The sequence below is a fragment of the Staurois parvus genome, unplaced genomic scaffold, assembly GCF_062004578.1.
Source record: "Staurois parvus isolate SC_StPar_1 unplaced genomic scaffold, SC_StPar_1.0 ptg000017l, whole genome shotgun sequence".
Taxonomy (NCBI): domain Eukaryota; kingdom Metazoa; phylum Chordata; class Amphibia; order Anura; family Ranidae; genus Staurois; species Staurois parvus.
This window is the reverse complement of record NW_028317813.1, coordinates 12,610,117-12,626,904: the sequence shown is the minus strand read 5'-3', so window position 1 is coordinate 12,626,904 and position 16,788 is coordinate 12,610,117. Positions and strand designations below refer to the sequence as shown.

Below are 16,788 nucleotides of genomic sequence, written 5' to 3'. Positions count from 1 at the left end.
CTCATCCCTCCTGTGTGATGTCACACACAGGCACCTGGGGCAGACAGAAGAGGAGGGCTGGCTGGGATAGACACAGGACAGTGATGCAAGCGGTTTCCTTCTGCGGCTCTGCAGCTTGACTGCCAGCTATGGGGGAATGTGATCTACCAGTCTTCTGCTTGTGATGGACAGGCAGATCGTAGCAGAATCCCTGGGGACCTCTTGCGAAACCCCGGTTGGGAAACACTGGTCTAGGATGTTGGTCTCACCATTTTACTGAGAGGAGGAAAAGAAAAACCAACTTACTGACCGGACTATAGGTAAACATTATGCCGTGATGGTGGGGAACATAATAGGATGTTTGAAAGGTTATAAAGATAGAACTAATTTGTCAAATTTACCCCTTTTACCTGTCAGGTAAGGCCTGGGGGGGCAGAAAAGATATTCTACTGTATCCCAACAATCACCCAACTGTAAAAGGTACAAGATGGAGCCTACAAGCAAACTAAATTGGAGCCTATCCCCTACAGTGCTCCCTAATGGCATAAATGCAAATTTCTCTAGTCTGAGAACTGCATTGAGAAGTACAGTGTTATTTGAATTGTATTCCAGGATTTGCTGGCCTTCAGCTGAGAGAACTTTACATAAAGGCTCAGAAATCTTTCATTGCGTTCATGTTATATAGTAGGAAAACCATGCCACAGATAGATAATCTATTTTTTTCCAATTTTTCCCGTAAAAAAAAAAAGCTTTGGGGAAAAAAAAAAAACAAAAACAACAAAAAACACCACACCTTTTTTGCCCCAAGAGCTGCATCAGTGACTCAAAGCCAGAAACAATACCAACAGTTAGTACTGTAATACATGAGTAATGGCAGCACCTAGCTTTCTCTTAATACAGGTTTATCCTAAACTGTTGACAGCTTTATCAGAAGGTGTACAATTTTAAGCACTGTTATACAGACATTTCTGTTTTCTCTCACCAAGAAGCAGGAAAATATCCTATTCTTTTCTAAACTCCATAGCAAAAAGAGTGAATAGCATTGCTGTGCCAGAATGTTAGAGTGCATCTCTAGTCAATACATTTTCTCCTCATTATGGACAACTTGTTAGATTTTATTGCTGTGTAGATCCACCCTCTCCTTTTTCATGGTGACCTTTATTATAGCTTTCCTAAGGTGGGCATACATTGTTAGAATTTGCGCTTCATGTGGGGGTGAAGTCAGCACCTATTCCACCCTTCCTTCTGTTGAAGGAGCAGGTCAGGAAATGTTTGGCCATTCAGATAAAGGCCTTGTCTGGGTATTTAGCTGCTGCTTGAATAAGTGCTGCTGCTGAATACAACAGCCAGCAGAGGGGATTCCTCTATCCACCCACTTTGGCATGGATAGAGGAACTGATAGATTTATCTTGTTTAGCCCAGGGGAGTTGAGCAAGAAATCTGCACATGTATGGCGAGCTTCAAAAGAATAAAAAACAAATTTTAAAAAAAAAAAAACAAAACACAAATGTTGTACATACAGAATAGTATGTACTCTACTACATTGGTGCAATCCTCACCTTCCTCATCCACAGCCAAAACAGTAGCTCCTCTTGTAAGCAAAGCTTGGACAACAGATGCAAGCCCATTTCGAGCAGCAATGTGGAGCGGCCTAACAGGAAATAACAGATACAGTTTAGAGAAACATCCAATATAAGCCTACTGTGAGCTTCCAGAAAATTTAAAGTACACGTTATACAACTGCACAGGTAATGTCACTTACATTTGCAGCATGCTGTTTGTTGCATTGATAAGGCCAAGGTCCTGGGTCTCCCCTAGAAGCAGCAAGGCACACTTCTCATGACCCTGGAAAGAAATATCACCAGATTAGACAGATCATACGTACAAAGTATAGCTGCACTAGAATATATAGTTGGAAAAGTGCAGCATCTCAAACTCCTATCAAGAATTGCTCCATACGCAAGACATGACATGACTACATACACATTGGCGATTTAGGCTGCTGCAAATTGTAGCATCAGGAATCTTCTGATTCCTGCTGTGGCTCTGAGTGGCTAGGTGCAGCTATCGGTTTGTTCACTATAATGACAGTGGCCATGGCTTTTCGCAACTTTCTGCGCATCCAGCAATTACCTGTGGTGATTGCTGCAGGGCACACTAAAGTCATTGCTACCATGTGACATAGCAAGCTAAACTAGATAATGACATTTTAAATTCTAGAAGTTGTTTATTTCTGTATCTAGCCAAAAACATTCACTGTATGTAGAGTAAGAACTTGAAGAGTTGATTGTGGAATACAAATGTTGTAGTAAATACCTTGCTGCAGGCTAGGTGAAGAGCAGTGTTCTTGTTTATATCCATCACAGTTAAATCAGCCTTCATGTGAAACAACAGGAACTCTGCAAAACAGAAGATAAACAACAATACGCTAGCAATCAAAAATAAGAAATATTTTGTGGCATGTCTAATGAAAACACCTTACCCGCTGCTGCAGTTCTTCCATTTTCTGCTGCCATCATTAGAGGTGTCCGACCTGACTGGTCAGCGGCATTAGCTTCAGCCTGGTGTCGTAGCAGCAGCTGTAAACCATTCACGTTGTCAGCAAAAGCTGCAGCATGAAGAGGAGTCCTAGAAATGAAACACTGGTAAATCATCAGCTGCCATTATATGCAAACCCAAAAAGCCAGGAGCAAGACTTTTTTTTTTTTTTTTTTGAGTCCACTGAGGAACACAGAAGTCTTTCACCTTCAGGTTATTCTACTGCCTACAATAGGACTAATGTAAACTGTACACTATTCTAGAATAATCCCTCCTATGCTTCAGTTTTGCAGCAAAGCATGTATAAAACACAGAAGGTGGGGCACGTGTTTATCGAAGGACTGCATGTTATAGTGAGTACAAAAACAATTTTGACATACCTGTACATTTAATCTTGCAGTACAGTACAGAAGGACAGAGTCTTAGACTATGGGTTTAATATTCCGCTACTATCAAGTGATTGGACACTGTCAAAGACTTTGCTGGACGCCCCCCCGTGTATCCATACAACCCCACCTACTCTGAAGCTACAGTATTAAGTAAGCAATAGGGGGAAATGAGGAGAGGTACCTGTGACCTTTACGGTGTTGCAAAATATGGAATTTACAGGCATGTCAAAATTCCTAAATTCTTGAAACAGTAAAGGACACAGGATGTTTTTTTTTAGATCATGGGGCGTCTCCAAGCAACTGGAGGGGTAGGCAACAGAATAGCCAAAACAGTACCAACAGACCCATAGAAAAAAAACAAGGAGGAACAGGAAACAAATGCATCAGGGAAGCACTGAGAACACGGGTAATGAAACCTTTTCAAATACTAAACCAGCAAATGAAGTCAAGCAGTACAAAAAGGCCAGGTTTTTGAGAAGGTGAGAAAAGAAAGGCTTGTCACCTTGTGAAATGGAAAAAGCATATCAGAGCTCAGGGCAGAGTGAGGGTTGTAAGCTAGGGAGGTATGTGTTCTGGTAATAAAGAGGAAAAAGAAGCTCTAGGTAGTGGAGATAAATACCCCACATAGTGAGAAGATTCCTGGTGACTGAGTGGAGAAAACCATGTGGAAAGGGCTCACCAGCATGACCTGAGAGAAATTCTCAAGGATGGGAAACCGAGAACAGACGTATTTTCACATGTGATTTACACATAGGAGGGATATGGGGAGCTGAGACAGGGGTCTGCCCACCTCCCCAAAGTGTGCTGGGTTCCATGAGCCCCCTACCCAAAGTGACTCCCACCACAGTCCTGCTCTATTCAGCTTTATGGGTAATGATAATGAATTTATCCATTTAAATGTGGTCTTTTCTCCATCTCACTACTGGAAGTTCACCTCTGGCTAGTGAGGTCTGTCCAACAGCTGGATGAGGGAATGGAAGCTGGAGCAGCCGGCTCATTCCTCCAATTACAGATCCCAGAATGTATGGATCTAATGGATTTTTCACTGGAGGATGTTATTTCATTCCAGAGACTGGGGATTTGAGAGACGACTTCTTCTACCCAGCACCAACAGCAGCTTCAGTCTCCCTGAGAGAAGAGGCGGCCGGCCTGTCTCCTACACCACTGACAGGGACATTGGATTTCCTGCCAGCAGCATCTTAGGAGATAAAAGAAACTTCTCCAGCTGAAGCGCTGACAACTGGACAGAGGGTCCAGGACCTCTGCCCCACACCTTCGGTAGTTTCAGAGGCCCAGGTGGAGAAGGGAGAGGAGGTTGTTGTCCTCCCTCCCACACAGTCAGCCAGAGTGGAGGAAATGGTCTTCCCTCCCAAGCCAGGATATGTGCACCAGGGGGATAGTGACAGAGGAATCTCATTCCAGCAGCAGAACCACAGTCTGGGAGTGGAGGATGCCGGCCTCCCTTCCCTGCGGTTAGCCGAAGCAGATGTGGGGTCCCCAGCAGAAGTGTTGGCAACAAGACAGAGCCCCTCTGGCCTCTGCCTAGCAACAACAGTGTCTCCACAGCATCAGGGAGCTGGGGCGATTGGCTGCTCTCCCCAGCTCCAGAATGTTCAAAACCATACAGATGGCAGATGGACAGGGAGTCAATGATCTCTGCCTCACCCCCACTGAGGACAAATACCCCTTGCAGTCGAGAATGGAAGTCAAGTTGACCAGCTATGTGATTTCACTCTGCCCTCAACTAACCAAAGATGTATTTCCCACTACGGTCTCCTCTGGTATACCCCAGGGATGCTGGGCAGTCGGCTCAGATCCCCAACAGCATGATGGAGTCGGCCCAGCCACCCTGTCTTCTCTCCAGCGGCTGGGAGGACTTCAGGGAGAAAGACCAGTCCGTACTTCTCCCTAGCGGTGGGTATGTTCGACGAGACAGGCAAAGGTTGGCTGGGTGAGTAATGCTTTGTGTGGGACAATTTGCTTGGGGTACTGTGTGGGTGCTGGCTGTCAGGGATCCTACCGTGGTAGCCTTTAGAGCTCCACAGACCGGATTCCCCCAAGGCGCGGAATCTAAGCCCCTACCTGCTTGTTCACCAGGGCCCGATGGTGGGGATGGACTTGGAGCAGGCCCAGACCAGGTCGCGGCCCCTGGGTTCACCCAGCTGTGGTAGAAGCACCCTTGGAGATGTATAGCAGGTGAGAGTCTGATGTGAGGTCACAAGAGCAGCGTCGGGCAGGCCAGGTCGGTAACAGTGGTGGCGACGTGGTACAAAAATCGGCAGGCAGAGGAATAAACCGGTCACAAGCCGGGTTCATTAACAGGAGATCAGAACGTGCAGGGTTAAGCAGGAGAATGGTCAGACAAGACAGGGATCAGAACAGGAGACAAACACCAAATCAGGGTCAGGCAGGGTCGGCAACTAGACAATCTACTAATCAGGAACTTCAGGAAACAGGCAAGACCATACGGCAATTCAATGCAGACCTAACCTGTTTTAAATAGGGCGCCCTGATTGGTGCCAGGCTCGCGCCCTCGATCGCGAGTGTGCTACTACAATCACGGGTGCCCTGGTCCCAATGCTCGCACCCTAGTGCGGCCGGGCACACTGCGCATGCGCAGACCCGAGCGCGATCGCTGCAACCACTGGGGTCCCTGACACTGGCATTGGGGGACTGGAAGTACAGACTAACGTCGGAGTAAACTCGTTTGGAGTCTCCTCCTGTGTTAGTCCCCTGCCGAAAGGGGAGATATGTGACGGGAGTCACTTTGGGTGGGGGGCCCATGGAAAACAGCTCACTTTGGAGAGGTGGGGAGACACCCTGTTCCTGTTAGGGCTACAAGGTGATCTGTCCTAATATTGGGGTTGTTGATTGTTTGATGTAGGTTGCCCCACCCTGTGTCATTATGCAGGGAGGGGGGATTGTCCCCTTGAGTGTATATATCTTGTATCTGTGTTCAAAACAAGTAATCTGCCTCCTGGTTTACTTCCAAGACTGGTGTCACCTACTCTTGTATAGTCTGCTGTGGTGCCTGTTGTCGGTGTTTGGACGGGGAAGCGGTAGTCTAACGGAAGTACCCAAGTGCAGTCTGGGGTCAGTTCTGTTACAAGGACAATAAAAGCAAGGGAAACCATAGGGCATAATGTAGTATTGTACTACAGTAATGTACTACAGATCCAAGTAATGATCCAACCAAGGATACCCAGTCTTACTCATGCTGCTTGCCCTGTTCAGGATCAAGGCTTCACCTATCAAAATGGGCATACCCCTGAAGGGTTCTTCAGGGTCTGGGTGCCATAGGAATGGACCACAAAGCAACCATTACAGTACCCAGATCCCTGCTTCCACAAGGTCTGGGTACGATCTCCAAGGTACACAAAGGGTAACTGATCTGGAAACGTCTAGTGAGCTATAAAGCATTAAATGGTTAGATCTTGCTAGAAGTGTCAGTCAAACAAGGAAAGGAAACTGTTGAAAAATAGAGAAAAGAAAAAAAAAAAATTTTTTTTTCAGTAGCAGAAGGGGTCCATTACCTATGGACACTAGCAAGAAAATGTAACCTCAGATTGTGCGTTATTATAGATACGCTGGGGAAGGGGAGAGTCCCAGCATAGCTTTTGCCAGTGTCCAATCACCTGAAGGCTGTAGCATATAAACCATGGTTTAAGAATCAATTATGGTCTCCTTTACCATATGATTAGGATATCCTAATTTTCTCTCTCGACCATTGAGGAGCACAAAGTTTTCAACTTCAAAACAAAGAACTGGAGACTGCCTGCAGTCCAAACAGCCTCCTGAAGGAGAATTCCTGGACCTCAAAGCCACCTTGCCCTTATTCAAAGCTGGAAGGGGTTCCTTGCAGGATAAAGCCACCAGTTTAGATACTTGCGAACAGGTTCAAAAAGGCGATTTCTAAAGCGCATGGAGAACCAGGTTTAGATCAGACAAAATCACAGGGCAACCAAAACAGGGGGCGCTACATGGGAGAATCTGAAACCGGATAGAAAGGGCAGAAACAGTCCTTTATCGTGCGGAGAGGCAGAAACCTAGTCCTTTATAGTGCTGAGAACAAATGCTGGTCTACACCTAGCTGCAGAAAGGAGAGGCTGTTCACTCAACAGGAAGTAATCCAAGAATCCCAGAGGACGCTCCTTGGACACTTCCTGTCCATCCAAACTTATTGTCTTGGGCCCAATAATGTATCCTGCTTTATGATCGCTGTGATTGAAGCCTTGGCTATTTAAGCCCAGATCAGGAAAATTGGGTCCGGTTTTCTCTGCACTTATCACCAGGAGGCCGGCTTCAGGGGGCTTGCATTAAAGCACACAGAACTCGTTTCTCTAGTGTGAAGCCAGGAAGTGGCACCCACGGAAATGTGCGATTGAAAGGTTTTTCCCTTTTTTTTTTCCAATCGGGAGGGAAAATTAAATTGACATCAAGTACTATTAAGGGTCAGATTTCGGCTCTATCCATTATTCCCCCCAGAGACCATTGTTTCTCACTCCTCGATTCGTACTGTCTGCAAGGTGTAACGCGGACAGTCCCGTCTGTCAGGACACCCGTGTCCTTTGGACTTGAACTTTATCTTGGCTGTCCTTGCAGAATCCACCTTTTGAACCAATTAAGGAAACCTAATCCTTTGACTCGGGAAGGTGACTTCTTTGATTACTATCGCTAAAGCATGAGGAGTGTCAGAGCTGGATGCTCTTCATGTAAGGGAGCCATTCTTGGTCTTGCATCATAAGGTGATGTTGAGTCCCTATCTATCTTCTTGCCTAGAGTGGTTTCTAGTTTTCACTTGAATCAGGACAGTGTCTTGCCTTTCTTTTTTCCTAGTCCAGTGTCAGCAGAGGAAAGATTGCTGCATACTCTGATTGTAGTTTGGGTGGTCAGGAGTTACTTGAGTTTGGGAGCACCGGTCAGAAATCCTGGTTTGTGCAGCCAGAAGGTTAAAGAAAGGGCAGGCGGCATGCAGGTCAACCATTTCTCATTGGATCAGCCAGGTAATTATTCAAGCTTATGGTCTGAAAGATAAGGGTCCACCTTTTCGGGTGAGAGCACTCTACCAGGAGTGTGTTAGCATCTTGGGCTATCCACCATCAGGCAGCGTTGGCTCAGGTTTGCAAGCCCACTACATGGTCTTTGGTTCATACATTCACAAGATCCCAAAAGGTGGATGTCAGAGCAGCAGAAGATTCTTCTTTTGGCTGCATCTTGTTACAAATGGCTGAGTAGGACCTTTGGGATTGCTGGTGGTGGTTATTATGGCCTCATCCACCACTTACATTTGTATTGCTTTAAGATATCTCACATAGTCTTGTATAGCCTGTTCTGAGCCCCGTAATATATGATAAAAAAAAATTAAAATTTTTCTATATACACACCTGTAAAATCCATTTCTTGGGAGTATAATCACAGAACACAAAAAGATCCCTCCCCTCTTGCTGCAATTTCATTGCTTGCTACAAAAACTGAAGTACTTCCTGTGTGGGATGTGTTATATAGGGGAGGACTTCCTGTCTGATTGATCTGCCAGTGTCCATTCACCTATAGGTGGCATATAACCCACATAGTCATGAATAGCCTGCTCTGTTGCCCATGGTGAACGATAAAGAGTATGACAGTTTGGAAAGAATTTTACATTTGGATTTTGAAGTAACCCTTGGGATAGTGCATGTGCTCTCTGCATCTGTGCTCCAAGAAATTTATTTTACAGGTAAGCATGTAGAAAAAAAAAATTCAATTTTCTTCCCACTATAATGACAAAAAGTATAGGATTGAAAGGACTGTTATATGTGAGCTACTTCAGGATGTCTATTCAATATGCACCATGATTGTTAAAGCTGTATGCATTGCATACTAGCACATTATAAAAGACTTACTTTAAAACAAAGCCCTCCAGCAGCGAGCTGTCACCGCTAACAGGGCTTCCATCTTCACGGGCTCCAGCTGTCTGACTGGCCTAGCCGCGATGATGTTACTCCCACGCATTGGAGCAGGATCCCTGAGCACAGCACAGATATGCCGGTGACATCACTGGCTGCTGCTCACTGAAATATCTCATTATCTCCATCTCTGTGCTCTGGTATTGTAGCGAAGAGCGGTAGGCTACTGAAATCTTTAGATAATGTTCCAACGAAAAGCAAGGATTTTTTGAGGCCATATTTGAATGTGAAGAGAGTTACAGAGTAGTTGCTACTTTGGCAGTTTGGGAATTACTGGCTTTTCTTTTAGCTGGAGTGAAACAGCAGAAAACGTTTTGCCACAAACTGGAGCAAGGTGCTCTTGGCAATAGTAGCATTCTTGATATTATCAAGAGTCAGCCTGAAGAGATGATGTCCCTGAAAGGGCATGCAAATCAAACGCTTCTTGCACAAAAGGTTCCACAAGTCCAACACTTCAACCAAAGTGCCCTACACATCTGTACAGACAGATACATGTGAGAAATAAGACTGAATGCTCCTAGAAGACCTTGACAACTATTTAAAGCAACATCAATCTTCTCCACACGTTCAATAAGTAAGTGATCAACCAAAGTAATAGATATCTTTTGAGGGATTTTGGCCAATCAGACTTCATTTGAAAAAGTAAAGTCACATCTAAGATCAGGTGAAGAGCAGGACTCAACACAGAGAACAGAGCACTAGAAAGAAATTTGAACCGCTCATCAGTTTGGACCTTAAATGACAGACATGTATATGGTAGCCATGGCATCCAGCACAGAACGGTTTGAAGACACATTGAGCTGCACATGCAAGGCTCAGTGAACACTTAAGAAAAAAAAATTGCTTGCAATCAAGGAGAAACAGACATGACATACACAGCCTCAATGTCATAAAAAGCTACCCAACAGCACATTTTACAAAAGCATTTCAACGTTTCAATTTAACCCTTTCTGCAGTAGAAACTGTTTCTTTAAGTCATGATGAAGGGGGCAGAGCTTAGCCTCGAAAACACAGTCTACTGTAATCAATTTAAGTTTGCAATAAACCTATTTTATTGAACTCCTAGATCCATCCAATTTCTATCACAAACCAAGGCTATTGTGGAAATTGTTTGCTCATATGAAAGTAAAGCAACATAACAGCCTTGCTTGTCACCCTCTCCCAAGCAGCACAACTTCTTTGCCAACCTCTCTGCCTGTCTATTCAGCTGCAAGGATCAAGTGACTCACTCTATATAACAGCGCTTGGACCAAACACCAGTGTTATCATATGGGAATAGTCCTTCATAAGGTAAAATGACTTAACCACATGTTTAATACAAACCTCCCTTTGGCATCTCTGCTATTAACAATCTTGGCACCCATAGCTTCTATAAGTATCTCAGCCGTACCGTCTTGGCTGTTTATTCTGACGGAAAAATACAAAATTAGAAGTATTAACCAATCTTTCAAGTATATTCCAAAAAACTTGGAAAGTAGAACTCCAATTGTAAAGTACTTACACTGCACAGTGCAAAGGGGTGAAAGGGTTTCCTTCGAGGTAAGCAAATGGGTTGTGTTCAAGTAACAATTCCAAACAATCTTCGTGCCCTGTTGAACACAAGACTGAGATTAGTTTCTTAACCCTCAAGAAAAAGAATACTCACAGTAAAGCAGAGTTAATTCACACAGCACTGAACAAACACAAGTCTAGTCAAATGCTGGATAATGTTTATACATCCAAGCAAAAGTAACATGGCAGATAATCATCAAATAAATGGTGAAACAAATTGTTTAAAGTCCAATTTTAACCGCTTTCCCGCTACCCTATAGTAGAACTCCTACAGGGAGACAGGGCTGCACATAATCACGTACGTTTACACACACACACACACACACACACACACACACACACACGATTTTCATTTCCATGTAAGCAGTACAATTTTTTTAAATTCTTTTTCTTGCATATGTTTTATAGCAAAAAGTCCAAAAAATTGTTTTTTTTTCAAAAATTGTCAGTCTTTTTGTTTATAGTGCAAAAAATAAAAAAACCGCAGAGGCGACCAAATACCACCGAAAGAAAGCTCTATTTGTGAGAAAAAAGGGATATAAATTTCATTTATGTACGGCGTTGCATGACTGTGCATTTGTCTGTTAAAGTAACGCAGCACTGTTTTGCTAAAAATTACCTGGTCAGGACGGGGGGGGGGGGTGGAAATCGTCTGGAGGGCAAGTGGTTAACGTTCTACATATCTATTCTTCTTTATAAAGAATTGGATATCATGAAGACATGTAAGTATATTTTATTTCTTGGCCACATAAAAATTGCATATAAACAAATGAGTTATAGTAATTTCTCCTTCTAGAATGCCATGTTTGGGGGGGCTGCAATTCATCAGGCAGTACACGTGTATAGGGCTGCAACTAACGATCATTTCCATAATCAATTAGTTGGATGATTTTTGTTTTGATTAATCAAAAACCACAAAAAAAAAAAAAGTTTGGTGTATAATTTGGTTAATATGTAAATTAAAAAACAAAACAATTTATTCTCGAATATCTATATGCAATGTTAAATATAAATAACCAGTTATGTGGTTAGGGAACAAAATATCTAGTCCACTCTCAGAATAACACGGGTTATACAAAAATAGGAAAAAAAACCAAAACAAAAAACAAAAAAAAAAAAAAAAAAACAGCTGCAAAAGTGACTGCAGAGCTCAGACTCAAGCTTCCTGGGACTAAGATTGAGCTCTGCAGTCACTTTTGCAGCAGTTTTTTTCTTATTCCAGGTCACAGTCCTGCGCAATGTCCTTTTGTTGCTTTGGGTCAGTTGACCATGTTGACCGCACTTATGCCTATCAGATGACATTTTCCCGGGAACTCTACATGTCCTCATAACCTTTGATACTGTACCTCGCAACACAGCAAATAAATTGGCAACTTCAGTCATAGAGACACCAGCTAAGCGGCACCAACTTTTCGCCCTCTGAAGCTCAGTGAGCTCTGACATGACTCTGTATTACTAGCAGTGCACGCAGTGAATGACGAAAGTGAGTCTTCCCACCTGGTAGCTAGGCGTCTCATCACACAGCAGAAGCAAAAGATTGTTATCACTTTCACCGCAAAACACCTGTATATACTATTAAAGGTTGAATCTGGTACATAGATCAGAATTGGAGATCAAAATTTTTTATGGAAAGAAAAATAAAAAAAAATGGCCTTTTCAGACAGGATTGTAATATAATATTATGCATAACAGATTATTTTTTCATAGGCAGTTCGCTTGACACAAGCTACCTGTGCACAGGTACAGGTAGCTTGTGTCAAGCGAACTGCGTACGACAAAAGAATCTGTTATGCATAATATTATATTACAATACTGTCTGAAAATCTGAAAAGGCCTTTTTAAATTTTTTTATATTTCTTTCCATAAAAATTTTGATCTACAATTTATACTGGCAACACACAAATAAAATGTTTACTTCAAAAATTTTCATTTTAACAACGTTTGTTCAGTTTCAAATCAACATCCATTTTTTACCACAGTGATGAGAAAATTTGTAGGAACAGAATAGAAAACTTCTCGATCAAACTAATTTTCAGACAGCATATGTTGATTTTCGTTCAGGCATTACATTCAAATTTTCAAATGAATGTTAAAAGCAAGTAACATTTTCCAATGACATTCATCAAATATACAAAGAATTTGTGTATGAACATTCTCGTCCGAAAATGGATAGGTGTATGGCTAGCATAAAAGACATTTAGTAGCAGGAGCATGTTTTTTTAAATCAACTGTCATGATGGGGTAAAAAAAACAAACAAAAAATGGCCCTTTATAGTACAAAAACTGCAGATAATCACAACTATAAGGTGTTCATTTAAAATTTATACATTACCCAAAAAAAAAAAAAAAACAAAAAAAAAAAACAAAGGAACATTTTGAAAAACACATCAGATATCAAGGGGGGAAAATATCATGCTGGATATCTATACTGATATGGACTGGGTAATGTGTTAGGAATGTAAGAATGCCCCATCATTTGATGGAAATGAAAATGATCAACCTACAGAGGACTGAATTCAAAGACACCATGAAAATCAAAGTGAAAAAATGATGCAGCAGGCTAGTCCATTTTGCTGAAATTTCATTGCAGCAACTCAAAATGGTACTCAGTTTGTATGGCCCCCAGGTGCTAGTATGCATGCCTGACAATGTCAGGGCATACTCATGAGATGACGGATGGTATCCTGAGGCATTTCCTCACAGATCTGGACCAGGACATCATTGAGCTCCTGGACAGTCTGAGGTGCAATCTGGCAGAGTCAGGACCAAAACATGAAATTCCAGAGGTGTTCTATTGGATTTTAGGTCAGGCGAACATGGGGGCCATTCAATTGTATCAATTCCTTCATCCTCCAGGAACTGCCTGCATACTCTCACCACATAAGGCCGGGCACTGTTGTGTACCAGGAGGAACCCAAGACCCACTGCACCAGCGTAGGGTCTGAGAATGGGTCCAAGGATTTCATCCCGATACCTAATGGCAGTCAGGGTGCCATTGTCTAGCTTGTAGAGGTCTGTGCGTCCCTCCATGGATATGCCTCCCCAGACCATCACTGACCCACCACAAAAATTGTCATGCTGAACGATGTTACAGGCAGCATAACGTTCTCCACAGCTTCTCCAGACCCTTTCACATCTGTCACATGTGCTCAGGGTGAACCTGCTCTCATCTGTGAAAAGCACAGGGCACCAGTGGCGGACCTGCCAATTATGGTGTTCAATAGCAAATGCCAATTGAGCTCTATGGTGTCAGGCAGTGAGCACAGGGCCCACTAGAAGACATCAGGTCCTCAGGCTATCCTCATGAAGTCTGTTTCTGATTGTTTGGTCAGAGACATTCACACCAGTGGCCTCCAGGTCATTTTGTAGGGCTCTAGCAGTGTTCATCCTCTTCCTCTTTGCACAAAGGAGCAGATACCGGTCCTGCTGATGGGTAATGGACCTTCTATGGCCCTTTCCAGCTCACCTAGAGTAACTGCCTGTCTCCTGGAATCTCCTCCATGCTCTTGAGACACAGCAAACCTTCTAGCAATGACACATATTGATGTGCTAGCCTGGAGGAGTTGGACTACCTGTGCAACCTCTGGAGGGTCCAGGTATCACCTCATACTGAGTAGGAAAAAAATGTCAGTGGCCAGATCAATATCCCAGGAGTTTAATTGACTTGATGCTATACTCGGATTAAAAAGCGTTCCTTTAATTTTTTTGAGCAGTTTATTTAAGTAGTACTAAAAAGCTGAGACTTTTTTGCAAGGATATAATCATTTTAAATATAATGGATAATACTGCTAAACTTTTAGTTTACATTTAATTGTAATGCCTTATATTACCGCTAGTCTACCAGCCTGCTGCTTCTCTGAATTCAGATGCTGATCATCTCTGCATTGTTGGAATATTTTTTTTACTTACAAACTTGTCATTCACCTGCTCTGTGCAATGGTTTTGCACAGAGCGGCTATGATTCTCCGCTTCTGGGGTCCCCCACTGGCGGTTCTGGCTCCCCCTGCCTTCAGAGTGCCCCTATAGCAAACCACAAGCTCTTGTATAAAGTACCCCTATAGCAAGGTAAAAACCTTCACCTGCCCAGAACCATTACATGGCGTTGCACTTCAAACATTCACATTCATAAGTTCTCAGGCACTTACGAACATGTATGGATGCTGTGCTGAGCAGTATGTGTGCTGCACTGTATTTTGTGATATGTAAACAAATAATGCATTCTGTATGCAGGCTAACTAATCGATTATGAAAATAGTTGTCAACTAGTAGCATAATCGATTATGCCGATTAGTTGTTTCTGCCCTACACGTGTATGTGATGTTGGTTCTGCTCCCCCTACTTTCTGCTGTGGCGTTAAAAGAGCAGGGCCAAGTCTGTTCTCTGTTGCATGTAATGCTTCATTCCACTTCCTTCAACATCCAATGAAACATGCTATTCCTAGTAGAACTACTGCTGAAATGTGGTCTGGCACACTGATTTGTGTGCAGTGTGACATGCTGAGTCTACAGCCAAAGCTGCCAACAAGATTTCACAGTGTTAGCAGTGAGGACTTGTCAGATTTCTGTAAATAATGCATTAAGAGTATGTGTGCTTTTCTTCATTATGCCTTCTGGAGAATGCAGACAAAAAGCTATGTGGAAAACTGAAACATGTATTATTGTTTTGGCTAGTCAGTGGAAAGACTAATTAAGCACTTCAGGCCATTTTTTGCGATTTGTCACTGTGCTATTTCAACTGGTAATTGTATGGTTGTAACGCTCTACCCAAACACAATTTATGTGCTGTTTTCATACAAATATAGCTTTCTTTTGGTGGTATTTGATCACCGAGTTTTTTTATTTTTCTGTGATATAAATGAAAATTTGGATGAAAACAAAAATGCTATTCTCTACTTTGTTACACAAAATATCCAATAAACTCAAATTTAGGCCAAAATGTATTCTGCTATGTGTCTTTGGTAAAAAAAAAAAAATCCCAATACATGTATATTAATTGGTTTGTGTGAAAGTTACAGCATTTACAAAACTATAATATATACACTCACCGGTCATTTTATTAGGTACATCTGTTCAATTGCTTGGTAACACAAACTGCTAATCAGCCAATCACATGGCAACAACTCAATGCACTTAGGCATGTAGATGTGGTGAAGAAGAGTTACTGAAATTCAAACCAAGCATCAGAATAGGGAAGAAAGGGGATTTAAGAGACAGAACTTGGCATGGTTGTTGGTGCCAGACGGGCTGGTCTGAGTATTTAAAAAACTGATCTACTGGGACTTTCATGCACAACCATCTCTATTGTTTACAGAGAATAGTCTGAAAAAGAAAAAAAATATTCAGTGAGTGGCAGTTGCATGGACAAAAATGCCTTGTTAATGTGAAAAGGTCAGAGGAGAATGGGCAGACTGGTTCGAGACGACAGAAAGGCAACAGTAACTCATGTCAATGTGGACCAAAATCTGAGGAATGTCTCCAAACACCTTGTTGAATCTATGCCATGAAGAATTAAGGAATTTCTGAAGGCAAAAGGGGGTTCAACCCGGTACTAGCAAGGCGTACCTAATAAAGGGCGGGTGAGTGTACTGGAATTTACGCTTTGACTTGCTGACTGCCCATCACATTTCTTGAGGCGCTAAAATGACAGCAATACAAACCCCCCACAAAATACCCCTTTTTGTAGACACCCCAAGGAATTTGCTGAGAGGCATGTTGAGTTGATGGAACATTTTATTATTTGCCACAAATTTTTGGAAAATGACCAATTTTTTTATTTTTTTTTAAACACACAAAGTTGTCATTTAAATGATTTATTGCTCATGCATGCCATGGGTATATGTGGAATAACACCCCAAAACATATTCTGCTTCTTCTCCAGAGTATGGGGATACCACGTGAGAGACTTTTTGGCAGCCTAGCCACATACAGGCCCCCAAAATCCAATTACTTTTTTGGAAAGTAGACACCAAGGAATTTGATAAAAGGCATGGTATTTTGCAGCATTATTTATTTTTTTTGTTTTTCTTTCAAAACCCTGTGACAAAAATAAGAAAAAAAAAACAAAAAAAACAACACATTTTTGTCTTTTCTCAGTTTTTAAAAAACTTGTGGCAATAAATGAGATCTGCAAAATACTCACTATGCCCCTTAGAAAATATCTTGGAGTGTCTACTTTCCAGAAAAGGGGTCATATGGGGTGAAAGTCTGTACTATCCTGGCATTTCAAGGCCAACACTAGAAGCTTATACCAGATATCACCCACTCTTCACTTGAAGACCAAGTCCTTTCTGAGACTTTATGTTTACATGTAAAAAAAATTTTTTTGCTAGAAAATTACTTTGAACCCACAAACATGATATATTTTATTAAAGCAGAGGCTCTAGAGAA

The 16,788-nt window shown here is 42.4% G+C and overlaps 1 protein-coding gene across 1 annotated transcript in view; it reads right to left on the bottom strand.

Annotated features, from left to right (window-relative positions):
• The window catches only part of ANKRD52 (ankyrin repeat domain 52), a 112,647-nt gene that overhangs the window by 19,717 nt on the left and 76,142 nt on the right, over positions 1-16,788 (bottom strand). Inside the window, exons 23-28 of the mRNA XM_089679875.1 lie at positions 10,353-10,440; positions 10,175-10,258; positions 2,462-2,607; positions 2,296-2,378; positions 1,742-1,824; positions 1,539-1,630 (exon numbers count right to left, since the gene is read on the bottom strand). Of these exons, the coding sequence (XP_089536001.1) occupies positions 1,539-1,630; positions 1,742-1,824; positions 2,296-2,378; positions 2,462-2,607; positions 10,175-10,258; positions 10,353-10,440 (576 nt within the window). The remainder of the gene's footprint in view (positions 1-1,538; positions 1,631-1,741; positions 1,825-2,295; positions 2,379-2,461; positions 2,608-10,174; positions 10,259-10,352; positions 10,441-16,788) is intronic.